This window comes from Homarus americanus, unplaced genomic scaffold (genome assembly GCF_018991925.1).
Source record: "Homarus americanus isolate GMGI-L3 unplaced genomic scaffold, GMGI_Hamer_2.0 scaffold30535, whole genome shotgun sequence".
NCBI classification, from domain to species: Eukaryota; Metazoa; Arthropoda; class Malacostraca; order Decapoda; family Nephropidae; genus Homarus; species Homarus americanus.
Genome location: NW_024732440.1, coordinates 942568 through 970155, shown reverse-complemented (window position 1 = coordinate 970155; position 27588 = coordinate 942568). Strand labels below are relative to the sequence as shown.

Here is a 27588-nt window from a genome sequence, read left to right as displayed (position 1 = left end):
ATTGAGATATTTTCTCAATTTTATTTCAATTTGCCAGCTGAAATTTTTTTCTTTAACTCTTTAAAAGTAATATTTGCTTAAATATTGGAAATTAGCATCATTTTGGAAGCATCATGCAAACTAAAATAAAAATTTCTTTGGCATTCGCAGAGTGGTCCTGTTACAAACATCGAGCTCTATGGTGTGCACTTCTCTTACCCAACAAGACCTGACATCCCTGTATTGACAGGATTAGGTGTTAGGATAGACCGAGGACAAACTCTGGCTCTAGTGGGCAGTTCAGGGTGTGGCAAGTCTACAATTGTTGGTCTATTGGAGAGGTTTTATGATTCATCCAGAGGAGAAGTGGTATGTTACCTTACAGTCATGATTTCAAGAAATAGGCTTGCCTAACAGTTCTGAGTTACATTGACAATGAGAGTTACTGTACTGGATAATGCCTTCATCATGAGTTTTCAGTTCTGAGCATTTTTTTTTATTAATTTCTGTATAAATTAAGTAGATGAATTTATTTTCGAATAAGCATACAGTATTATTTACCATTAAAAATGTTCATGTATTTTATTAACACTTAAGTTATGGGTTTTCATAATCTCCCTTTTTTAAACAAAGACTCTTATATTTTCTGTTTATCTTTCTAATTTAGCGCATCTGTGGTAAGGATATCCAGTCCCTGAATGTTGGCTGGGTGAGGAACCAGCTTGGTCTTGTGTCCCAAGAACCTGTGCTGTTTGATCGCACCATTGCTGAGAATATTGCTTATGGTGATAACTGCCGGGAAGTGAAACATGATGAGATCATTAGTGCTGCCAAACAAGCCAACATTCATGACTTTGTTGAGAGTCTCCCAGATGTTAGTAACTTTCTTATATGTAATATTTCATGCAATATCAAGTTAATACATACTGACAGATTTTCTCATATGAAGCACCAGTAAGTTTTTTGAGCAGCTTGAAACAATGGGTACCACCAGCTCGCTAACTCCCTGCATTATTTGGCACTGAACCAAGCCTTACTTCTGTAGAATGCTGAGTGGATACCATATACATTATACAGTAATCATATGACTTTGTAAACAGCAGTGATATTGATGAGAGTGATGGACAAAGAAAATTGGTGACACCCCAGTTGAAGCACTATTTGCTACAATGTATGGTGTAACTTGCTTAAAGTTAATACAAGCAGAACATGGGTCTTAACCAGTAGAGTTGTTAGTGAAATTTTGGTGTGTGCCGTTGATAACAAATAACTGTGGTCTTAAAAAAAAACAGATTTAATTTAATATTTTATGAAAAACTTTGTGTGATAGCAGCATCGACTTAGTGTAGTCATGTTAATAATTGAATGACAAAATATTTTTTGGGTGAGATATGGAAGTAGTATATTTAAAGATATGAAGTTTGGATTAGAATTACAGTAATAGTGACATACATTTTGGTTTCTTGGAAACTCTCATAAAAGCAGAAATACAGTACTAGGTGTTTTATCATATCTCACCCAGTCTGCCAAAAGTGGCTTCATATGTGTCTGGGCTGTGCCACATATTGATTTAAAAATTTTCTCTTGAATGGACAGTAAGAAAAGCTTTTTAAACTGTCATTATATCATGGCCTAGTGTCTCAGTGACTTAGGAAGGTGTGAGGTGTAACCCTCCCTTGGCCTACCACAACACATTAAATTTCCTCACCAAAGAGAACTAGATATATGAATAAAGTAGGATGTGACCAAACCAAAAAGCAAGCAGAGAGTGAATGATTTAGTGTGATAGTATTGATGTAATTGTAGAGGATTTTGATAATTCTGCAAAGCCTCACATAGCCAAGAAGTTCTATATGAACCATCTTTCTGTATAAAGGCATATGTATAGAATATAACAAATTTAAATGATACGTACTGTATGTTAATAAACATTTCAGGGCTATGAGACACGAGTTGGTGCCAAAGGAACCCAGTTGTCTGGTGGTCAGAAGCAGCGTATAGCCATTGCCCGAGCATTAGTGAGGAATCCCAGTGTGTTGTTGCTTGATGAAGCTACCTCTGCTCTGGATACTGAAAGTGAAAAGGTAATGTTCATACATGTTGAATATTGAAATTTACATGATTTAAATTAAAATTATTGGTGGTTTAAAGTACGGTATACTAGTTCAATGAAAGTGAATACCCTACGTAGTGTTACAGTACTTAATAGTGTGTGTGTAACTGAAACAAAAAATAGAACTGAAAATGTATACCATTAGTCTTTATTCTTTATTTTAAAACCAGAAGAGGGACAATTTTCAGATATATGTAATAAGAATAAGGTCAAACTGCAGACCATTTGAAAAAAAAGCTCTTAGAGGGGAAAATTCTTAGGTTTTGCAGAGAACTTGATACTGTATATTGGCCAGCAGGTCAAGGGGGACATGTACAGTACAAAAAAAAGACCAGCCAGCAGATAAAAGGGTAAAGGCCAGACTCTAAAACTTACACAATGAGATGGAGAGAATTGATCGCACAGTTACTAGGAGATAAGTCATCAGCCATTAAGAAAGAATTAATGTTGCAATGAACAGACCATACTGGAGAAGAACATCTAAATGAACATAATGGACAAAAACTTCACTGCAGCAGGAAGGAAGGAAGGATAGACAGATACTGAAATTAATCCAGAGATATATTTTAGAAGTAGAGAAAGTAAAATTACCACATTTAATATTTTCAAAAGATTCTGCAGTGTCTTACCATTATTATGCATGAAGTATTGTTTTTAGATTATGATATATACAGTACATGGAGTTCTAGCAACAATAAAATCGTGTAGGAACAACTTCCTTTATAGCTTACAGAAGTTTTAAGATATTTATCAATAGTACGATAATATGTATGTCACCCTCTCTTAAGACTACACTACAGGATACTGGTAGTCATATACTGTACAGGACTTTCCCTAGTTATTTCAGCCACTGCCAGTACATTGATAGTGATACTTATCCTCAGGTGGTGCAAGAGGCCTTAGAACGTGCACAGGAGGGTCGCACTAGCATTGTCATCGCCCACCGCCTGTCCACTATCCAGAATGCTGACACTATTGCCGTGGTGCAGGGTGGCTGTGTGGTGGAGGCTGGCACACATGATCAGCTCATTAAAAAACAAGGACACTATTTTTCACTCTATCAAACAAATAAATAGTTTTTGTTTTATGAATAAAATGTGAGTTATATTTTAGAAACTCCACAGACAAACTCATGAGTGAATGTTTTGAATACTGTACAGTAATTGAACATGGTAGCCTAACCCTATATTTTCATTAAAGTTTCTATTGTGTCAGCATAGATTAATTTGCAAGATATTGGTTGCAGATTGTGCCATAATCATATTGCATTGACAGGTAAACTGTATTCATTTTTATTTTCAAAAATATTCATCTCACTTTGGATATACAGAACAGTACCTGGTGTTTTGTGTTTTTTCTCGATTTGAATAAGAAACATAATGATGTCATAAGTACAGTACAGTATATATTTGAAGCTCTATGGTAGGTATTGTAATCCAGGCAGACCCCAATTTACAAGGATTTGATTTTTAAAAATTCGCTGTTAAAAAAAAATTGCCCTTTGATTTATGAGTGAAAAACTCAAATTTACAAGAAAAAATCATTAGTAATTGAAAATATGCTGAAATAATGCAGTTATTTTTAATTATTCTCATCCATTCCCAAATTTTTAAGTCTATAAATAAGCTTTTGACATGGCATCATTCTCTTAGTCACTAAATAATGTACAGTATTCTTCACCCTTGTGAAGACAAGTAGACTTATCACTTACACCACCTCACTCTATCACTGAGCCAGTTGCCTGCTTGTCAAACTTCTCTTCATTTACTCTCATATAATATGTGGAACTTAATAAAAGAAAGTTATTCTGTTTTCTCAATTTCCATATGCTAATTAAGGTGTAGAGGTGTAAGAGAAAGTGTGGAATTTGGAAGTGTGGATACTGCCAGCAAGGCACAAAGGAAGGTAGATGAGACACAGGCTGATGGCTTTGTGCTCGGACAAATTTTATTAAGTGACTTTAAACATTTTAAGCCAACCCACGGTAATATCATGTTGCAGTGGAATTTTCAGTTCCTCACAGATTGTCATCGATTCAATTTACACAGAATTTCCACTTTTATTTATTTTTTAACTCGGAACTTTACATTCCACTTTAGCACTGTTATTTGAGGACATCATGAAAGCAAGTTAAATTATTATTAAACGAAGAGTACAGATCACACCTGCCCTGGTGCTTGTACCATCATAATTACTCATATAAATCAAGGCTTCTGCAACCACAGTGTTTGTGCCATGTAAACAAAGCACATCAGTCAATGTATCAATATTCTTGTGTTGAGCGTGTGTGTGTGTGTGTTGTTGTTGTTGTTGTCATCCCCCCTCTCCCCCTAAGGAGAATATATCTCCAATTACTGTATATAACAGGAGTCAATGTACAGTACAGTATTGCTATGGTAATTTTATTATGTTATCTCAGCATTTCATCTGTTCACTTCGGATTGAATTGAATTGAATTGAAACATTTTATTTAGTCAGAAAAATACAGAAACAGAGTGGATAATAATAACATTATTAAGATGGCTGAGCCAGGTTTCTCTTTTAAGAAGATATAAAATTATAACTGTACTGAACTGCAGGTATTTCACTTAATTTGTTTATTATTGTCTTGTAATGATTGTGTACAGTACTGTACACCAAATTTTTTTATTAAAAATGCATTTTGTGGCACTCTACCCGGTACTTCCCCTCCCCTCTTCCCCTTTCCTTCTTAGGAAAGTATCTCAGCTTTTATAGGTAGAGTCTATAGGAAAATGGGCATCAATTTACCAAAAATCGATTTACGAGTTTTTTCAGGAGCTTAACCTCTTTGTAAATCAGAGTCAGTCTGTAATGTACAGTAATCCATAACAAATAAAAAAACTGATTTGATTTTGTCTGGTTGTGATGTAGTTTGGTGAAGATCATTGCAGGAGGATACTATGTAATAATGAGCACTGTCCCAGGAAGATTGAAATCCTGAGTTAGTTCTCAGATGGATTATAATCTTCCATTTCTCTCCCAGTGATCACAGTGGTGTCCAGTATAGGACATTATTGTGGCATGTGAGAGAAACGCATAAATTTGACTGCTCGGGGAGTAAACCCAGTACCTTCATCTTGCTTGGACAGTGAAGCTACCAATACACTTCACCTCACTCTTCAACAGCTGTGCTGATCAATGAGCAGCTGCTCATTAGTTGTGGGGTTAGGATACCACCATGTAGTGTGTACCACACTACAGTATATTTCATAACTATGTTTAAATATTTCTTAAATTGCAAATACAGAGGAGCTTCATATTAATACATTAGTATGTAAGAGTACCTTTTGAAAGGTTTTCATTGAATCAGTTTGATACATAATCAGTTATTATTTAGCAAAAGATAGTTGACCTTTGACAACCTATTGGTGATTAGAATAACTGGTTTAGGTTCTATTTTAAGTTTACTGTACTAAATAATATGGAAAGTGTGCCACTACAGGGTACCTTTATTACTTGTTATTCTTCTGATAGTAGGAGTATATGAATACTGGTGTGAATAAAAGGTTATGGTGAGTGCATATATAGTGTGAAGATGTGAATAGTGAATTAATGTATTTAAATATTTCACTCGTGGAGTGGTGGGGTTTCTCTCAGCTGAATAAACCAAAGGTGCGACACTACTCATTAAAGGGTTAAAAAATTATTTTTTTAAATTCTATATACTGTACTGTATATGAATACAGCTACTCCTCAACTTACGACATACTCGACCTATGACCGCCCGGACATACGACCGCCTCAGTCGTACCAAAATTTTGTCAAATTACGTATTTTCGAGTCCCAACGTTAGTGATTGGGCTGTGTACTGACAAAATTTTCGTTTGTAATTTATTTTAAAATGGCTGGCAAGCTTAAAAGTGAGAATTTTGTGGTACTGAGAAAAAAAAGAGACACCCATTTTAGATTTCCTATTTATTATTTAAGCATTTTCGACTTACGACTTGGATTTGGGTCCCTAACCCCCTTCGTAAGTCGAGGAGCAGCTATATATGAATGTTAATTGAACCTGTGTAGAAAATGCATGCATGTTGAGAAATATATATCAGGTATATAAATGAAATACCCCAACAGACTATCCAGATATTTAGTGTGTGATCATTAAAGTTTAGTACCTGCATTCATGTAATAAGACTAACACACCATAAGCTGATAATATTGAGCACTGCATATTTTCATATTTCTGAGAGGTGTGACTCTCATAACCAAACTACAGAGATGTACCAGGTCCTCAGCAGCAACCTTTGTGCAGTGCTGTTTGGCCTCTTTCCTTTTTTTAGCCAACTTTTCTAATGAATGAGACTTGTAGGACCAACACGAGGTGATAAATGATGAATTGATTCTGAAAATTCCATTTATAAATCAGAACAATAAAATTCAGTTTCCCTCCCACCCAATGGGTCTGTTATGAAGTTTGGATGGAATGATGCTTTGTCCTGGAAATCCAATATGGCTGACAATGAAATAGAAGGAGAGGTTGTGCTTGCTACTGTGGCATCAAGACTCATCATCCTTCAACCATCAGTGGTAACTTGCATCGAAAGTTCCCTTCTCATGGCCTCTAGATGTAATTTTTTTTTTTAAGTGTTTGATTAGTACAAGTGTCAGTGGTTAACTCAGTTCCAAACTGTACATGAATGGGTTCAGTACATGAGTCACCAGTCCTGACTGCTGTGCTATAAAATGGGATTTCCAGGACAATGCATCATTTCTCTCCATCAAAAACCTTCAGCTCTGACGGTGTGTATTAAGTTGATATGAGAATGAGTCTCTAAATAGGTAATGAGTAATATTACCAGTAGTAGTCATCATCTAAGTGTTGCTTATTTTTTGTAAGACACCATACACTACACAGAACCTCAGCAGCATATTCTAGTGTCTGTGACTGTAGTGTACAGAACAATACAGTATTATATTCACCATAACTACTAAGACCAAGGGAAAATCCATTCTAAAACTAGTTCATATTCTCTAATCAAGAGGAAGCAGTATGCAAACCAAGTTAAATGCAAGCAAAATTTCACATAACTCCCAACACTAGCTTTGCTCCTTTCTCTAATCTGCAACTCAAAAGAATGCACCTTGAAGAAATTTCAACTTACGTTTTACTGTACAGTCTGTACAATATTAGCTGAAAATTTTTTTAATAATTCATAAAGCATCTTAATTCCTTAATACAGTATTTTGAGTGAGTGGTCTTAAAATAACAAATAAGAATTTACCTCGGTATTGAATAATTTTTTCTTGTGATGTAGTTTACAGAATGGTTCTATACTTCCAAATCTGTAATGCTCACATACTGATGCCAATATTCACTAATGTACCTGTATTCAAAGAGTAATATACATTGCAATGTTCACAAATTTGATAAAAGTATCAGTGTACAATGAATTTCACTCATATTACAAACTACTGTACTGTACAGTACTTCCTTATGATATTCACTAGTACAGTATTTTGGAAGGTGAAGATCATAACAGAATGTCTGGTAAGGCAGTGAATGAGAGTGAATTAAAAGGTATCTCCACTGTTGTTAATGATATCCAGCTGCACTGTGGCAGTAGTGTACTGGGCATATAAGAATGAAAAAATATTAGGATTTTTCAGTTTGCATTAACTGTAGTCCATTGCAAGGGTTTTCAGGGCAGTATGGTAATATTAGACGTATTAGTACCAAATATTAGACGTATTAGTACCTATACAAATATCGAAAACCAAAGTTAGAGTTTTTATCTATGGTCAAATTTTATTTTAGTTTTATATCAAGTTAATGAATGGAGTTTTCATATCCAGTGAACCTATTTTTAGTTCTTTCTTAATTTATTTGTGAGATTCGATGGGTGTGGCCAGTATATTTTAATTTACATTTCCAGTATTCTGTCATAATTTAGCTAATGAGCTTAAACTAATGCTTCAAGAATGTTGTAGGATGAGTATTTGTACGTGAAAATAATTTATGTAATTATGGATCTCTAGTCTGGTAGATACATCCTGCAGTGAAGGCTAATAAAAATGTAATATGTGAGTCCCTAGACACCTTTTCAAAATATTGGAATATTAAAAATTTCATAGAAAATTCAAACAGACTTTTGATGCTGACAGGATGTCAAGGTATATATTTTGATTGGAAGTTGTAACTTTGTATAGTTTCCCTATCATGTACAGCACAGTACTGTACATAAGAAATTATCTTTATGCCTTATAGGCCTAAATGAATTATTTGCTAGTGCCAATGTCTTGTAGGGTCAAAGATGATACCCTCATGTTATTCATCACAATCGTCAGTTAAATTTCATGTAGCATATAATTTCATTGTGCATAAATGAAATCATACTGCATAGTACTGTATTACTTTCATTATTTGTTGACAATCTTTATCCTATCTGTGCCAAATGATTGATGCACAACCTTTAGAGAAAGCTGCTAACAAAGTACAATACACCCCCTGTACCATAATAAAATATCAAAATACTATATCACAGTTGCAAGTGCTTTGATTCATGAAAAAATCAGTTTATAACAAATAAATGTAATCTGCTATACTGATTTCAGTAAGCGTACATAACATTGATTGGATCCAGTGTTTTGTAATTAAAAATTGAAGGAATTGCAAAATGTACCACATAATGTACTCATTTCAATAAATTCTACACATTTGATTTATATTTGTTTGTTATTCTAATGGAATATTGATTTTTCATTATTATTATTATTATTCGGGTGTACAGTACAGTGCCCATGTATATATACTGTATACTGTACTGTATATATGTACAGTTATTTTTTTTATGGTGTTTGGCTGTTGGTTGCAGGGACTACAAGTATATATTGTTTTAACGTGAAAGTGATAATCACAAAACATCACTTTCTAGATGAAGAAGTCCATAAGAGTTTAGAGGAGATGGCAGATGCCCACCTCACTAGGGGTCACAGCTTAAGGTTTAAGACAACACGTCCCCACCCCCAAAAAAGCTGGGTGGGCTCGCTTTGCTCACCATGTTCCCCTACCCAAAACTTCTTGGACCCTCATTTTGATATTCCTGGATCCACCCCTGCAGTAGGTACAGTAATTGAATAAATAAGTTCAAAAGTAGGCCACCAAACAGGTGCCTGCATACCAGGGTATCAAGAGAGATTATACAAACTGCAATTTTCTAGCTTATACCAGCATATATGGAACTCAATGTTGGTTTGCCTATTGAACACTTTCTAATTATCCTTCAACTAAAAAAAACATAGCAGTGAAAATAGAGTCAACAGAGTACTGGATTGGAACTTATTAAAAATTTCGACTGTGTTAAATTTTGTAGAAAAATTTGTCACTAGTACAGAGTTTTATGCTGATGCTACTCGTTTTTTTTTTCGGAAATAAATATTTAACATTTTATTGGTGTTTGTTTGCAGGAACTGTGTCTGTTTTTGCTGTTGAATGAAAATGAGTGAGGTCAAGTCAAACCCAAAGGCATTTTACCGCTATGCAAAGTCGAAATTAAAAACGCAAGTAGGAGTATCAGACCCGAGGCTTGAAGATGGTAGCTATGCAGATTCTGACCAGGATAAAGCTGAGGCATTGAACAGCTTCTTTTCCTCGGTGTTCACAAGAGAGGATGCGATTAACCTTCCTGCGTTTGAGGACAGACGCTTCGACACAGCAATGACCCACATTGTGTTCACAGAAGAGGGTATTAGAAATAAACTGTCAAAGCTAAAGGTGCATAAGAGTCCCGGCCTTGATATGGTGCATCCTAGAGTGCTAAGAGAGTTGAGCAACAAGCTTGCCGAGCCCCTGAAGATCCTGTTTTGTAAATGCTTGGATGAACAAAAGGTCCCCAGTGAATGGAAAGTGGCTTATGTGAGTCCTATCTTCAAGAAGGGCGATCGTCACTCCACGAACAACTATACACCGGTGAGCCTGACCAGCATAATATGTAAAGTACTTGAAAGTATTATCAGAGATGCCGCAATGGAACATCTACTACGAAACAACCTTGTAAAGGATTGCCAACACAGTTTTATGCCGGGGCACTCCTGCTTAACACAATTGCTCAAGGTATTGGATATTTGGACCCATATTCTGGAACTGGGTGGTAATATCGACAATATTTACCTAGATTTTGCCAAGGCTTTCAACAGTGTACCCCACAAAAGGCTGAAAATCAAACTGGAAGGGTACGGAATTCGGGGAAATGTCCTCGCGTGGATAGAAGACTTTCTACATGACCACAAGCAATGTGTGGTGATTAATGGCACAAAATCATCATCCGTACTTGTCACAAGCGGGGTACCACAGGGCAGTGTATTGGGCCCGTGTTGTTTGTTTGTTTCATGAATGACATGCCTGACATTGTACACTCCTCCATACAAATGTTTGCCGATGACGCCAAGTTATTTCGGGAAATCAAGAACCAAGCAGACTGTGAAGTGCATCAGAAGGACCTCTGTGGGATCCAAGAATGGTCGAAGAAATGGCTGCTGAGATTCAATGTCACGAAGTGTAAGAGGATACACCTGGGGCGTACCAACAGTAAGGAGGCGTATCATATGGCCCAACAGGATGAAGAAACTGCACTATTTGAGACTGAATGTGAGAAGGACCTAGGTGTGTATGTTGACAATGAGCTGAAGTTCTCGGGCCATTGCAAGGAGAAGGTAAATCAGGCAAATAAATTATTGGGTCTTATAAGAAAGTCGTTCAGATATCTAGACGGTCCGTCCCTTGTAACGATCTTCAAGAGTGAAGTGCTTCCCCATCTGGAGTACTGTCACCCCATCTGGTCCCTGAGATATGCTAGGAACTGTCAGTTGGTCGAAAATGTTCAAAGGAGGGCCACCAGACTGGTGCCTGCCCTTTGGCACCTCAGCTACCCTGAGAGATTGGAGTGCCTGAACTTGCCTAGCTTATACTACAGATGGGCAAGGGGTGACCTAATTGAGGTGTATGAGCATCTCAAAGGGCACTACTCAGTTGAGTGTCCTTACTTGGAGCTGGCGGACGCTCGCCCCACAAGGGGTCACAGCTCAAGATTGAAGAAACCACAAGTCCAGAAAAATGTGAGGGCAAACTTTTTCGGAGTGAGAGTTGTGAACTCTTGGAACAATCTACCAGAAAGTGTTGTGACGGCACCGAGTGTGAGCTCTTTCAAGACCAGACTTGACCACTGGAGCAGGTTCAGGTACATTCAGGAGCCGGTGCATGCCCAGTACTTGCCAACAGTGAGTAACAGAGACGTGACCGATCGCCCAAGTGGTTAATGAGCGGATCTTTTGGTGAAGAGGATAAAATAAAAGGAAAGTAATCAGAGACGTGACCGATCGCCCAAGCAGCTAACGAGCCGATCAGTGGTGAAGAGGATAAAAGTAAGTAAAAGTTAAGCGAAACTGGTGCCTTGCACAAAATGCAAAGTGTGGGATTATGCCCAAAGATAAGCAATGGCCAAAAATGCCACGATATGCAAATAAAATGTATTGACAGAAGATTCAGGAGAGTGTAATGAAGAGGTCTCCATCAGAAACCCAACCTAACCTAACTTCTGATTCATAGACCTGTAAGTCATAATAAAACATTTCCGCAAAACATAAGTTTCACATTTAAAATCAGCACGAAAAACTATCTTTAATGCAAGTTTCAACAATTTGGAACACAGTCCAAATTTTTAATAAGACCACTGGTTCACCTTGGTTGATATATGTACCTAAACAAGTAAATAATTAAACTTGCTATATATTCATGTCCTACTTAGACATTCGAGATTTGTACGTTTTATTTGTGATTCATAAAGGTCCTTATTTGAGGCTAGACTTGTATATTACTTTAATATTTCTTCCTAACTGGAGCTAAGAACGTATCTAGTTCAGTTCAGTTCACCTATAACTATTATTCTCAGTAATGAAGTGAAATTACTTCCAAGAATTTATGATAATCCGGATATCAAAGGTTGAGTTGTTGGAGAAACCCGAACGATAAGTTAAATAATCAATGTTAAAAAAATATTCTCAGCCATAATCTTTACCTAAGAAAACAATTCGATTACAAATAAACGTTTCTAGATAACTTTAGAATAATTTTAGCTAAGTTTGTGATAAAAAAAAAACCACCTAATGAATTTGTGTTTCCTGGGCTATGACTAGTGTTCGTGGTGATATATAAACATTAGACACCTACCACTAGACCAGCCTATGTACTGTCATAGCTGAGTGTCTGAGGGAGAGTCAGTGTATATTACTAGTGGTGAGTACTCCTGCAGGTGTTTGTCATTATTAAAAGTATATTCATTTACTTATTTTTTTCTCGAGGAAGCTAGAATATTTTATATGTGAACGACAAACAATAGCGATCCAGACTTATTTACCCCCTCTAGAACATTTATTTTTTCCTCATCTATATTAGTAATAGTATAATTTATAGAGAATGGTAGGAACTTTTGGTAATCGTCTGGGATACCAATTTATGAGAAGGAATAACTTTGGGACATTTTTTTAGTTCGGGACATCAACTTGTGAGAAGGAGCAACTTTTGGAAATTTTAGTAAAGGTGAAGAACACAGTTAGCACCAGTAGTTTTTGGAATTGCACCAAAATTTCTGGAGATACTATTTACATGATATTAAACACGGAAATAGAAACGGCAATGCACAGAACCTGACTAACCAACAAAATTTGGTGAATTTTTCTTAATGCACCGGTCTCTCTCTCACTATTATTAATATGTTTTTTGTAATGTTTAGATAATTCTAAGACCTTATTCTTCTATTATATTTCAGCCGGAAATTAAGGATAACCGAGATTAATTTTTCAATATTGTTAAATGTGCTCAGTCACAAGTGTTGCCCTGAGGCGATGTTATATGCTCCTCATGCATGTGCAATATTGACTGACGTCATCCAGTCGTGACCAATGATGTATCTACTGTATATCATCACGTGAATTTTTTTCGACCGATCACATTTGATTTTTTTTTTCAAAGGAAGAAGCCTGGGTAATTTTGTTGACCAGTCTCACAATGGCTGTGGTGGAAGTTGGTTGTCATTTGTGCTCCAACAATAACAGTACCATTGAAAAACAGGATTGCTATCTTATTCTTCTCCTTCAGTCTTTAATTAAGGAAAAATAATAACTATACAAACATACAGTTCACTTAGACTCCAATGCTACTCAAAAGAAATTGGAAATGTATCCAAACTCATAATATGGGATTCGAATCCAACTACAGTCTAGTACTGTAGAATAGGTTCAAGAACCTCTTGTGTAAAGATAAATAAAAGGCGATTTGCTCAACCTGTAAACATGAGAATCAGGAAAGTGAAACCAACAACAGTGAAAACAAAAGACTACCAAGCCAGTGTATATGGTGATAAAACCCCTGATGGGATGCTCCGTCGTTTATTTTAAAGTTAAGAAAGACCAGATTCAAAAGTCTTTAGTTTAACAACGAATGAAAACATTCTGTGCCATGGGAGAATTATTTGCAGAATATTTACGGTAAATAATTAATTTCTATACGTACAAAGCATGTAAAGACATAAAATGACTGTCATTTGATCAGGTTTTGCCCTGCTCACTACAGATGATTTATGCACCATGTGATCATATGTGGTCAATGGTGGACAAATGCTCACATTAACTTTCAGTACAGTATTTTACTGGTTTGGTCCAGTGATCATATTGGACAAAAATTTATTTATTATTGGGAATACCCATTACTTTGAGGGTTTACTATAGTAACACAGCTATGGTGCACTGAGTGACAAGCAGTTACTGTTTTTTGCAGTATCCATAGAACCTGATGCACTATCTTAGCTTTACCCAAATTTTCATAATCTTTCACTTGCATGAAGTAGGCCACATTACAGTAATTTATTATATCTTTCCAGGAATGATGTCAGCTGAACCAGACTATGGAGCTGCTCTCAGGATCATCAAACACCTCCCAACTGAGGAACTTCGTGATCTTGTCAACAATGATGACAAGCTCGCTGAACTTCTGCAAGACTTACCACAGGCATGTAATTGTCTACTGTTTATTGTATTCCATTCTAGGTCACTGTGTTCTTCCTTTCTAAATGGTATTTATTGTATGCAAAAGAGAACTGCAGCATTTAGGTACTGTACTGTACTTTAATACTAGTCAGTGGCTGACTGAATCGTCTTAGTCAGGTGGTCCAGTGTTTATCTGGCTAATTATGAGCCAGAGTTTGTTTACTAACTGAAAAATTATTAAATTGGTTCATAACCATTACAGTACTAATACAAATTTTGTGGTTTAGCCATTCTGCTAATGATTATTTTTTCCTATACCCAAATTACTTTCCCATTAGCCAATTAATGAAACTTTAAATTTACGAGTCAGTAAGTCGATTTAGAGCTATTGTTTGAGTGAAGAATGTATCTGATTATGTTTTATGTTCTACAGATGAAGAATATTGCAAGTGAGCAGGAAATGTTACTTGCTGCTAACAAGTCCTTGGCTGAGTTCAACTTGTCATTGGAACCTAAATTGTCACAGGTAATTAATCTTGTAACCTTACACCATATTCATCAGCTCAAGCATATAATAATGTTGCCGTCTCTGCTTCTCTCAAATTACGTGCTGTACCTGGTATGTACTGTATGTGCTAATTTCATACAAGCCATAACTTCTCTGGTGATGGCATGGTGGCAGCATTATCACACACACACATCAAATGTTTGGGCTTAATTTTCATAATTTACCTTTAAACTCTTTTTATCAGCAACAAGGTAATCATCTCGGAAAGTGGGATTGTTTTAGGACCATTATAGTACCTGTAGTTCCATAAGACTTTCAAATTTCCATAACCAGTCTTTATTCATTGTAAAATACCAGTTATGTTTTATGCCTAAAAGAAGCTGTCAAATTTGAGTATGGGTAATGTGTACTACTAATGTATAGATAACTATACTGTAGTATTAAATTTCTATTTAATGTATTGTATTTTTTTTCTCTTTTAAGGCTAAGCAAAATTTGATCACAAAATATGAAGCTGCTGCTCAGCTGACTGAAGAGGTTAACACAATGAAAGGAGAAATGGGTAAGTAATCATAGTGCCCGTATAGTGTTTATTATCTGTTCTGTGGTGCTCTTTTGGTTTCCTACAGTAAAACCTTTGATAAAAAAATTAAGATAATTTTAGAGATGGAAATAAATGCATTAGATGGCATTTCTTCTCTCAGAGGCAAAAATGGCTGTTTTTGAGATTGATAATAAAAAATACAGTACGGTCCTGTATTATATTTTGAATGCTCAGAAAGGAATTTAAGTGAAAGTGTGACCTGAAGGATGAACACAGTGATGTTGGACTGGACCAGTCATTGAGAAGAGTTAAGCTTCTTATCCTAGGTAATGCACCCTGGGCACTAGAGGCATACAGTACAGTATTCCCAATTTTCTGTATTTAATTGTTCTCGCTGGGTCATGATTTGTTTGTTTGTTGTCTCTTGCAACATGACTTTCCATAAATGAATTATGAAATCAGTTAATTTACTTGTTCTAATGAACATTTGGAGCATTGTTTTGAATTTGCTTGAGTAGGATTTGCCTGCTGATTCTTTACATTTTTGTTGGCAAACTTAACTGATTAATTCAGGTACAGTGTTCTCCCTGGGTGGAGGAAACAACAGTGTACAGGGTCTAATTTATTAGTTTTGTTGTCATTGTGGTAAGATACTTTATTGTATTTAACATAATGGAACGTGAAGTACTTCAACCATATTTTTCTAGGGGTAGCTAACCTTTCTTGATGATCATAATTGGATCTGGATCACTTAAGTTTAAGAAATCAGGTGAACTTCTTCCATATGGGCTTACAAGACAATCAAAGGGGACCTCACATGGACTTGGTTGAGGCGCCCTCCCCTAGTGTTACCTAAAAAGGGGTCAAAAACCAACCCCCTTACTCACAGAATTTGTAATTCAATTGTAAACAGAGGTGTGATAGAACTGTTGCAGTGAGAGAAGTGTATCATGTCACGCCTGTTCCCAGTCCCCAAGAAAGGCAGCGCCAAATTGAGGTGATGCCAGACCTAATACATTAGTTTTTGGCACTTGGAGTAAAAAAAAAAAAAAAAAAAAAATTATTTTCACACAAAGGTACTATACTTTACATGCTGATTAAGGATCTGGGTTCACAATTTAAAAATTCGGGTAATTAGTGTTAATTAATAACCTTTGAAATAATTAATAATATTTTAAAAGCCCATTATGGTTTGCCCGTAAGTTTTAAATCACCTTTATATACTTTTCCTTAAAAATATACACTATCAGAGTGTCTACTAGTCTGGAAAACCTGGAAAAGCCAGGGACTTTTACAAATAAACCTGGAATTTTATGTGAATTCAGTTCAATTTCAAAATATTTTTATCTGACAGCAATCTTACCATAAATTAATGATGTACAGTACTATATAATAGATAAATAATTCAACCTTTAGGAGCAAATTTCAGTAAATAGTCCACTCCAATAACTGAATTGTGTGTGTACCTGTCATATTTCATGTTAGTGATCAAATAACCAAATATTACAGGTTATACCTACTAATTCTGCACTGAGTATTGTCAGATTAATTGTTCTTATAATTAAGTGACTTTAAGTGGATTATAATAATCCACATATTAATCATGAGTCATAAAGGGGGATCAATAGTGTGAATTTTCGTTTTTTTTTTTGCTGGATTCCGGCTTTTTCGGAACGTCCAGGTCGACCCACGTGAATCGCACAAATCCGAGGAGAAAAATATGGAGGGAGGGGGTGAAGGTCTTTGCCGATTTTCATCACTAGGGTTGGGGTGGGTCGTGAAAGGGCCTTCAATTTCTTGAATAATATAATTTATATCATCTTTAAATTTCCCAATAGTATAGTACACATATTATTGAAAACCTCTAATTTTGTTATTGTCATAATAAATACCAAATTAATGTATAGTACCAGGAATTCTTCATATTTACACCTGGAAAAGCCAGGGAATTTTCCTTTTGTCTGGCCAGTTGACACCTTGTAAGTGAGACACTCTTATTATATAAAGGAACAAAAACATAAAAATCCATCCACATTTTTTAATGATTGGTAAGCAGTACAGGAGGAGTATTGGAAATTTAGTTAGTAAGTGTGACTAGAGTTTCAATTAGGTTTCCCTGATGCTCCCTGAGTGCTCTTTCAGCTTTCATCTTGGAAATCTCTAGTTCCCTAATTATCAGCTCTACATCTTCCTTTTTTATCGAAACCTTGGCCAGCTCTTGTTCCTTTGCCAACTGGAAAGAATAGTTACAAAATTTTTTAGCTATGCTGGTACAGGGTGATAAAGTATGGTTTGGGTAAGTCAAGTTGGGTGTGGTTTTTTGTCACGTGTATGTGTCAATGGTAAGTGCAATTTTGAATAGTTCTTTGTAAACAAGTTTTAATATTACACAAATACTGTACAGTAATGAACTTCCATTTGCCACATCCAGCCAAAACCATTTTTGGCACGTGATCTATTGTTCAGAAAAAATGTTTTATCATCAAACGAACACTGTCCGTAACTACTACATTTTATAATTTATATGAGATAACAGTAAACTATGATACAGTGGATATTTAATTCAGGTTAGGTTGGTTTATGTCGCTTAAATTACAAGATTTGTAGGAAATGTGTGTTTGAAATGGCCGCTGTAAGTTTATTTCTTTAAGAGGTCACTGGAAGCAATTTTTTAGGTAAACAAACAAAATGGTATTGGCAGAATGTGGAAATAGATAAGTGTTCAGGACCAAAAAAAATAGGTAAAATGAAAATGCAAAATTCTTATCATTATTTACAAATTTCTTGGGCAGAAACCATTAATTCCTACAAAAAATTTAAAGCAAATCACACATTTCCTTCGGGTGATAAGTTTCGTAAACATTTCCAAAATTATAATAGAAAATTGTCGTTTCTTTTAATAGTTACAATCATCAAAATCATAAGTATGGCAAAAATAAAGACCATGAAACTGTTGTCATTAGAAGTTGTTTGTTGATTTTCTTTATTTTTAACAGTTTCAAACATTTACCCCATAAATATTTTAAAATACACGTGTAATGAACGAACCTTGTTTGCTTCATCTTGCCTTTTTACATCATTAATAACAGACATAAAATTTGCATCAGACTTTATCTCCTTTTCCTCCGCATAATTTGTGACTCTCTCCAAATCTGCTGCTCCACTGTCGTGCTTCGCCACCTTCTTCTCCTTACTCTTAGTTTCAACCTCGTCTTCCATTTCGTGGTTCTCGTCGTGGGACATTATGTGAATCAGTAAAGCCCAGAATGTTGCTACACGAGGAACCCAGAACGTTCCTCGTCGTCTTGTTTACAAGTGTCAGCTGGGGTTGGGGGAAGCGAGATTACTAATGTCAATAAGTTACACCGAACTCATTTACAATACGGCATATATTTTTAGTTTAAAGGTAATACGAGCCAAACAAAGTTAATTTAGCTCTATCAAAGCAAATATAAGATAAATAGTGTGTTATATTTGTCATGCGCATTATATGTTAAGAGGGTTAGCGGTTGTGTTCGTGATTATTTCTTAACATTCGCCATTTTGCCTAGACTTCGTGGTGTAATTTTTAGACTTCTTATTCAATATAATATCTACTTTTTGTTGTAGCTGGTATTGCTTGCAAAAAATAATTTCCTCGAATAGAAAAGTATTTTCTCTTTAAACATACTTATACAGCGGAACCACTTAAACTGTACATGTGGGAGACTGTGCTAAGTATGGTAATTCCCCGCACTGTGGCACCAAACACCACTATATTTAAAATTAATTGTGCGTTAGTATGACTAAACGATGGACTGTGTACGTTATCTAATTTAAGACTTGTTTTTGTTGGAAAATTATAGAATTTAAACCCCATATTGTATTTTTTTTTGTTTTTTTGGTAAATAAGGTGTGTAAAACACTAATTTAATATATCTTGTTTTAGATTCTACGAGCGGGCAGTACACAGCCGACACACTACAGGCCCTGTTACAAACTGCTGCACACGAAATTGAGGAGGAAACTGAGGTACTTGTTCAATTTACTATGGGCATATATATATATATATATATATATATATATATATATATATATATATATATATATATATATATATATATATATATATATATATATATATATATATATATATATATATATATATATATATATATATATATATATATATATAATATATATATATATATATATATATATATAGTGTAGAATATCAGAGTTGCCAACTTAGCGACTTTGTAGCTAGATCTAGAGCTTTTTGTTTTTTCTAGCGACTTTCTGGATACTTTTGGACTGTCCATGAAAACTCAGTTTTCCTAATTTCGAGCCATAATATATAGCAACGGGGTTACAGGGACAATAAATAATAAGAAAAGTTTAATACATTTGAACGGGTCGTGGTACAGAAGGAGGGACACGTCTATTTCCTGATCACTTGATGTCAGCCCGTCCATGGCTAATGTTGCCGTGTCGTCATTTATTTGTCTATTACCTTCGCCTTTGTAGCACCTGGGTAACTTACCTTTTTGTCAGATATGCAATATGAATTTCATTAATACACTAAATTTTAAAGAATATTAGCAAAACATCTTATATAATTAATTCTATCAAGCCTGCGTGGTTCCAAACTTCTCATACGCGTCCACCATGGGTGACCCATAGACTCCATACAGTTGCCCCGCAAGTCGACACTGTTCACCCGCTTTGCCAAAAACCATCAAGGAAAGTTTCCGCTTGTTTGCATGCTGTTTATTAATTTGAACCCTTCATAGTCCCAATAGAAAATGGGTAAGCCACAGTATTCGCAGCGATTTAGGAAGGAATGGCCCAGAGATGACAGATACAATAATTGGCTTCTGGAGGTGCCAGGAGATAATAAAAAAGTATTTTGTAAATTTTGCAAGTGTACTTTGTCTGCTAAGTTGTGGACATTGAAAAACACAAAAACACTAAAAATCAAAAGAAAGCAGAAGAGCCGTTTAGTGCAGAAAGAGTGGAGGGCCATGTTTGTAGCTGAACATTGTTCTATTCGTGTGGTAGAACACTTAAGTGAAGTGTGTAAAGTATGTTTTAGTGACAGCAAGGCAGGCAGTGAACTCAAGTTAAAAAGATCAAAGTGTTCTGGGATAATATGCAAGATTCTTGCGCCACATTTCACAGAAAATCTGAAAAATGATATTGCTGATAGAAAATTCAGTTTAATCATAGATTTAGTGGAACTGGGTGGGTGTAATGCAGAAGCAATTTGTGAGGCACTGAAACAGTCGATCAAAGACAATGGACTAGACCTGCTGAATTGACTTGCACTTGGGACAGACAATTAACAGTGGAGTGTTCGCAAGGTTAAAAGCTGAAGTCCCACATCTACAGCTAATTAAATGTGTATGCCACTCCCTACAGCTTGCTGTGTCACATGCTACGTGCGAGAAAATGCCACGGCACTTAGAGTTCATGATTAAGGAAATATATAACTGGTTTTGTCATTCTTCTGTCCGTCAGGCTAAGTACAAAGAACTCTATGAAACTATCAATGATGGTGTACCACCTTTGAAATTGATACAGCTGTGTCAGACTCGCTGGTTATCTATTGAGTGCGCTGTGGGGAGAATTCTACAACAGTGGCTCGAGCTGAAGACCCACTTCCAGGTAGCAAAACTACAAGAAAGATGTTACACAGCAGAACTTTTGCACTCAATGTTAGATGATGAGGAAAATCATGCATTTCTCTTATTTCTTAGGCCAGTGCTTGCAGAGGTACAAGCTGTAAACCTGGCCTTTGAAGCAGAAATGCAGGACCCAACAAAACTGATGAAGGATTTGGTTTTACTTATTGATTCATTGGGCTCTAAGATACTGACTCCCGGGGAAAAACTCTCAAACTGCACTGTTATTGAAGAACACTTGGATCCTAGGCCATACTTGGGCTTTCAGTTCGAAAAAAAAATGGATGAATGCAAGCTTCCCCCACAGGTTGAAAGCATTGTACGAGAAAGATGCATTAATTTTGTTGTTGAACTCATAAAACAACTTCGTCAACGCTTACCTGACAACATTCGTGTGCTGCAGTCTATTTCTTTTCTGAGTGCCGATGAATGCTTGAAGCCTATTAAATCAGATATACTTGGTTTGGCACACTTATTTACAGAAGATTCCAGCACCCTTACCAAGATTGATTTCCAGTGGAAAAAACTGCATCACACAATCTGGACAGAAACATCTAACACCCTAAAATTGTGGTCAGAAGTGGCAAATTACAGAGATGAGACAGGTGAAAACCCTTACCATGATCTGGCTGAAATTGCACTCGCTGCCTTATCTCTTCCGCATTCAAACGCAGATGTAGAGCGCACATTTAGCAATATGAACTTTGTGAAATCAAAATTGCACAACAAAATGAAACTATCGACATTAAAGGCAATTCTTACAATAAAGTATGGGTTAAAAAGACAGAACACCTGTTGTGCAAGTTATGAACTTCCTAGTGATATTTTAAGAAAGATAGGGACTGTGGAGGCATACCCTGAGAGATTAGAGCGCCTGGAATTGCCTAGCTTATACTACAGACGGGCAAGGGGGGACCTAGTTGAGGTGTATAAACATCTCTAAGGGCACTACTCAGTTGAGTGCCCTTACCTGGAGCTGGCGGACTCTCGCCCCACAAGGGTCACAGCTCAAGGTTGAAGAAGCCGCAAGCCCAGAAAACTGTGAGGGGTAACTTTTTCGAAGTGAGAGTTGTGAACTCTTGGAACAATCTGCCAGTGTTGTGACAGCAACGAGCGTGAGCTCTTTCAAGACCAGACTTGACCAACACTGGAGCAGGTTCAGATACAATCAAGAGCCAGTGCATGCCCAGTACTTGCTAACAGTGCATAACAGAGACGTGACCGATTGCCCAAGCAGCTAACAAGCCGATCAGTGGTGAAGAGGATAAAAGTAAAAATATACAAAGGGTGACCTTACATAACATGAGGTTAGGTTAATTACATGGGATCCACTAATCCACACACCACCTCCACTGCACACGAAAGAAGAGCTTATAAAAATGGGCGAGGTAACAAGTCATGTCAAGGCAGGTCAAAAACATGAGATCCACTAATCATCTACCCTATATCTACCTCAAATGCTTTCAAAGAATTTTTAACCTTGGGCCACTGACAAAAAAATCATAAGAGGAACCATCAATTACAGTATATGGGTACCTTGCCTTCATCTTCCTTAATGATGTACTGTACAGGTATATATATTTTAGTGGGCAACTGTGAATTTGAGTATATTTGTGTGGCATGTGTATATACTTGTGTGAGATAATGTTTGAGGTACAGTAACTGAGTTTGTATTCTCCCAGCTGGCTCAGTAAGTCTTTTCTGGTTTATAGATTTATAGTCCTGTATACTGTAATATACAGTCCCTTTCACTAGTGCATTTACAGGGGCTTGTCAGGTTTTGTGCAGTTTGGCAGCCCTGTGTTTGTTTACAGTTGACAGAAAGAAATTTGCAATAGTAAACATACTATAGAATCAAAGTAAAACAGTATTAAAACAACATTAAAACAAATATCTCAATGTAATGAATAGTGGAATGTTTATATGACAAGCCCCTGTAAATGCACTAGTGAAGGGGACTGTACATCGTCATCACTACCAAGATTTATTTTTCTTTTTAGTTTAAGTTTCTCTGCTGAGGTAAATATTTTTGTCACCATCAAAATTAAATTTTTCAGAATCTTGTGCTGTCATTTCTTGACAAGGAACAAGATGTAGATGAATTCTTGTCTGAATTCCTGTCCAAGAGGAAAACTGCACACTTGAGGCGGATCAAAGCCGAGAAGATTGAGGACATCTTGAATAAACAAAGTAGTGCACATAGTGCACCATATCCTGCCCAGCCTCCAGCTAGTGGTGGTGCTGGCTATGGACCTAACCAGTGGTCATCTCCATACCCTACACAGCCCATGAATATGCCCATGCCTGGGTATCACTAAATCACTGGGAATAACCTATTCAAATTAATTTTAATGTTTATAGGTTCCTTGTGGTACAGTACATGGAGAATTAATCAGCTTTATTGATGGTTCATACAGACTACTCACTGTCATGCTATGTTCCACAAGTTTAGTGTTATGGAACTTTTCATAGTTAATAAGTTATGATGATTTTTTATATGTAGAAGTCTATTTAAGTCCTCGTGATTGTGTTTAATATCTTTGACGCTTTAAATAAAAGTGTTTTGTGTTTGTGAAAGACTAACAATTTCATACCGGGTATGTGTTTTTGAAAAACTGACTAATAGTTTTGTTATGATTTTAATAACATCTAATATTAAACTGCCATCACTATTTGAATAACTACAATGAAAATGTAGTTATCCAGGGCCGGCCCCAGCTATGTGCGGCTGCACAGAGCCCGTATCACTTAGGGGGGGGGGGGGCTTCCTGAAAACAATATATTTGTTGTTTAGTAGGATTCATATTTCGTTTCTGATGTGGCGTGTGCATCTCAAAACTGCAAGTGAGTGCATTTCTGCCATCTGGTGCAAGTAAGTCTGGGCTTTGGTTATTTCTGTTTATAAAAACCTGACAACTGATATTGATTTACCTTCCTGTTACATATATTTGTATGAGTGTTTGTATAACGGTATCAAGATGATGTCCTCATAGAAAATCAGTAATATATGTGGGTGAGGGACTGGGCACGATAGGAAGGTTGTCTAATGAGTGGGGCCCCCAACCATTATCTTGCACAGGGTCCCCCAGAAGCTAGAGCCGGCCCTGTAGTTATCCCAGCTATAAAGAAAGAAATACTGTACATTGAAAATATTTGTATGAACCTTAACAACAATACAGTATCACAAAACATCCTTATGTAGGAAATGGACAATGCAGATATACATAAATTATTACAGTACCAAATATGTCCCATAATTAGAGGTAATTCTGATACTGTACCATGCTCCAATATCAAATTTGTAATTCCTGTATACCCATTAGAAACTTCTTTGTGTATGCCTGTACAAATCATTGGTACAGTACAGTATATCTTTCATCCACTGTATGTTAGAGGTTTTTCATTCCAAGAACAAGATTTTTATTGATTAGAGGTTTCTGCTTCTACCACCTTCTTCACCATTCTTGGGAGTTGGAATTTATTTTCTTTTATTGATAAACATAATTTAGATAAGTTGAGACAAAACATACTTCTGGTAGGACCTGACAGTCTGATAAACCGATTTCTCTAATGCCTTTATCTGTAATCTTGTGGTCTGTTCCTGTTTAGCACAACTGTTAAGATAAGAGTGTACTGTACAGGGAGCAGTGTTGCTAAAGGCTTGACCTTTTAAGAGTGAATATAACATACTGTACTTGTAGCTGCTGCAAGTGATCCCATTAAATATTAGCCCATTTAATATGACTACACTACAGTACTTCTTGCTGGTGGTTTCCATGTCATGATCATCGCATCTGGCATGCTAATTTGATAAGCTAGGAAATTTACAGTTGACACAGTTGTCCATAGCTGGTAAAGATTATGCAATGTTTGAATGTTTGATGAAGCATGACTGGTTATACAGGTATATATATATATATATATATATATATATATATATATATATATATATATATATATATATATATATATATATATATATATATATATATATATATATATATATATATATATATATATATAAAATTAGCAAATAAAATATACTGTATATCTTAAAAGTTCAAAACATATGAGGAGGACTTTTATATTTCCTTTATAGGTGACAATTTGTTTGAAAATTATTGGAGGTGTACAGCATATAACTAATTACATAATAATTTTGGGTGTTGATGACCACGTATCTAAAGAATTGATATAATCTTTAGTTCACAAAAGGTCTGTTTTGAATAATTATAACAATCAAATTGATTTTTATCTACCATAGTTTCATTTGCAGAAAATTATAAGAGTAATGGAGTTAAATTTCCAATAAAATTTAATGTACTGCATAAAAAAAATTAAGAACTTTTAATTAATATGATTAAATTAGTTCTATGCCCTTAGTATTAATTCAGAAATTGTACAAATGAAAACCTTTTGCCAATATCTTAAAGGCATTCATAAGATATGGACATCTAAAAGACTTTGGGCTATCAAAGCAAGACCCACCAAAATGTACTGTACCCATTTTTATTGAGGAGCTATGGCAGCAAATTGTGCAGCAGGGCCAATTCAAGACTTACATGGTATGCTATGAGAGGCCTCACTTTCATAATAAATTTCTCCCCCATATTGTGGGGAGTTAGCCTAGTGGCTTATTGCCTTATCTATCATATAATACTGAGATAAGAAGGGAATTTTTTGGCTTCTTAGTGATTGGATGTAGATATTGGTAGTAAAAAAGTATTTTCCTCCCATAGACCAAGGTGAAGAAATCGATGACAATGAATTATCCTGCCCCCCCCCCTCTCTCTCTCTTTCAAGAACTTTCATGTAAAACATTCAGACACAAAACATATGAACATGAATATTTGTTGTGAGAATGGATCTATATCTTGATTTTAAGATGTACTATATAATGGTGAATTACATCTGCCCTCACTGAGTGTTATTAAATATATATGATAGTGTGAGATGAGAAAAAACAGTAAAGTATCTAGTTTTATTAGAATACCATGACCTCCTTAAAAGTTAGGGCTGGTTCACTCTTTAAGGCTTGATTGTTTACATAGATTATTTCTTTACTCTAGGGTATCACAAGGATTTAGAAACTCATTTTTCAGTTTTCATATGAAATATAAATTATTGAACCACTTTTATTCCTCAGTTTGACTATGGCTTGTATATGATACTTATATTTCTACAGTATACAGTACATGTATATTCACTCTGCAGAGACTTTAAGATCATGCTGCTCAAATAGCAATATACAGTAGAGTAACAATTTTTTTTTTATAAAACGTAGTTACGATATGAGTGCACAATAGTTGATGTATATTGCTTCTTATTGAAAGAGGAAGACTTATCTAGGAAGTGGCATATACTGTACAGTACAGTATCAAATAAAGTTACTGATTTCTTGTCAATCAAAATTAATGAATGTGTAATATTTGATATTTTTACCATCATTCAGTGATACTGTATTAAAGCTTTTATATAATATACCTTAAATAAATGCTGTATAATATGATTTTTTCAGCCTTTAACTTGGGTAAGTGTATTGTATACATACCACCACTCGGCAGAAATAGTGTTCATCAACGATGTCAGAGTTTTCGGTCTCACTGTGAGTTTTCATTTTTAACTCCTAACTGGGAGGGGATAAAAGGATCAGCTTGTGTGTACAGCTATGTTTGTCAAACAGTGATCATGAATTTTCTGTATCTAATCAAGAGTTGTGTCTGTAAATGTGAATGTGTAAAATAAACTTGCCTACTGCACCAGTTCCAAAGAATGGGCAATGGGGGCTTGTCAAGAAAATTCCCAGTCGGAGGTGCCTCAAGGGACTCTCCCAGGGGCGGTGGGGCACCCAGAGACCCTCCCGGGGGTATGAGGTCCGCAGAAAACCTGTCAGAGTAGGCAGCACCCCCCATGGGCCCTCCCAGCAGTGCCCCAGGGGCGCTCTCAAAGGTGGCAGCACCCCTAGGGGCCCTCTAATGGGCGACGGCACCCCTAGGGACCCTCCCAGGGGCAGTGGTGCCGCCAGGGATTATTCTTAGGGGTGGCGGTGCTCCCAGGGACCCTGCCAGGGGCTGCAGAACTCCAGGGACCCTACCAGGGTTAGCGACGTCCCTAGGGACCCTCTCAGGGGCGGAGAACCCCCCACGGACCCTCCCAAAACGGGCGGCGCCCCCAGAGCCCCTCCCAGGGGTGACGGCGGCAACAGGAACCCTCCCAGGGGCGGCGACGCACCTAGGGACCCTTCCAGGAATGGTAGCACCCCAGGGAACCTCCCAGGAGTGGCAAAGTCCACAGAGACCCCCTAAGAGTGGCCACCCAGGGGCTCTCGAAAGACAGTGGCGCCCCTAGGAGCCCTCTCAGGGTCGGTGGCATTGCTAGGGACCATCCCAGGGGTGACTGTGTTCCCAGGGACCCTCCCATTGATGCAGGCACCCCCAGGGACCCTTCCAGGGGGTGACCACAGGGACCCTCCCAGGGGGTGACCACAGGGACCCTCCTAGGGGATGACCACAGGGACCCTCCCAGGGGTGTGACCACAGGGACCCTCCCACTGCTGCTCCTGGGATTGTCCCTAGTGGTGCCGCCACCCCTGGAAGGATCCCTCTGAGGGTTGGGTCTGGGGGTTCTGCCACCCCTAGGAGGATCCCTGGGGGCACATCTACCCCTGGGAGGATCCTTGGGGGCTTTGCTGCCCTTGGGAGGTTCACTAAAGGCATCGCCGTCCCTGGGAGAACCAGCCATCCTTGGGAGGGTGCCAGGTCCAAGGGAGTGTCCCGGGGCGCCA

At 36.8% G+C, this 27588-nt stretch overlaps 3 protein-coding genes across 4 annotated transcripts in view; 2 read left to right on the top strand and 1 right to left on the bottom strand.

Moving 5' to 3' along the window:
- Nucleotides 1-4861, top strand: part of LOC121868738 (ATP-dependent translocase ABCB1-like) — a 42099-nt gene extending 37238 nt beyond the window's left edge. The window contains exons 23-26 of the mRNA XM_042369611.1: nucleotides 151-348; nucleotides 647-853; nucleotides 1917-2063; nucleotides 2977-4861. Coding sequence (XP_042225545.1) covers nucleotides 151-348; nucleotides 647-853; nucleotides 1917-2063; nucleotides 2977-3168 — 744 coding nt within the window. The 3' untranslated portion in view covers nucleotides 3169-4861. The remainder of the gene's footprint in view (nucleotides 1-150; nucleotides 349-646; nucleotides 854-1916; nucleotides 2064-2976) is intronic.
- Nucleotides 4862-12192: 7331 nt separating this feature from the next.
- Nucleotides 12193-26313, top strand: LOC121868736 (vacuolar protein sorting-associated protein 37B-like). 2 transcript variants are annotated; one of them, XM_042369607.1, is made up of 6 exons: nucleotides 12193-12341; nucleotides 13984-14111; nucleotides 14523-14615; nucleotides 15081-15159; nucleotides 19070-19152; nucleotides 22862-26313. In XM_042369607.1, exons 2-6 carry the CDS (start codon nucleotides 13986-13988, stop codon nucleotides 23120-23122), a joined length of 642 nt encoding a protein of 213 aa, XP_042225541.1. In that variant the 5' UTR covers nucleotides 12193-12341; nucleotides 13984-13985; the 3' UTR covers nucleotides 23123-26313. The 2 variants fall into 2 exon arrangements, with proteins under 2 accessions (XP_042225541.1, XP_042225542.1); XM_042369608.1 differs by having other exon boundaries at nucleotides 13984-14115.
- On the bottom strand, nucleotides 17165-18491 carry LOC121868737 (huntingtin-interacting protein K-like). The gene is made up of 2 exons (XM_042369609.1): nucleotides 18190-18491; nucleotides 17165-17374 (listed from the first exon to the last, which is right to left on the bottom strand). The coding sequence occupies exons 1-2, from the start codon at nucleotides 18382-18384 to the stop codon at nucleotides 17219-17221; spliced, it is 351 nt and encodes a 116-aa protein (XP_042225543.1). The 5' UTR covers nucleotides 18385-18491; the 3' UTR covers nucleotides 17165-17218.
- Nucleotides 26314-27588: the final 1275 nt, after the last annotated feature.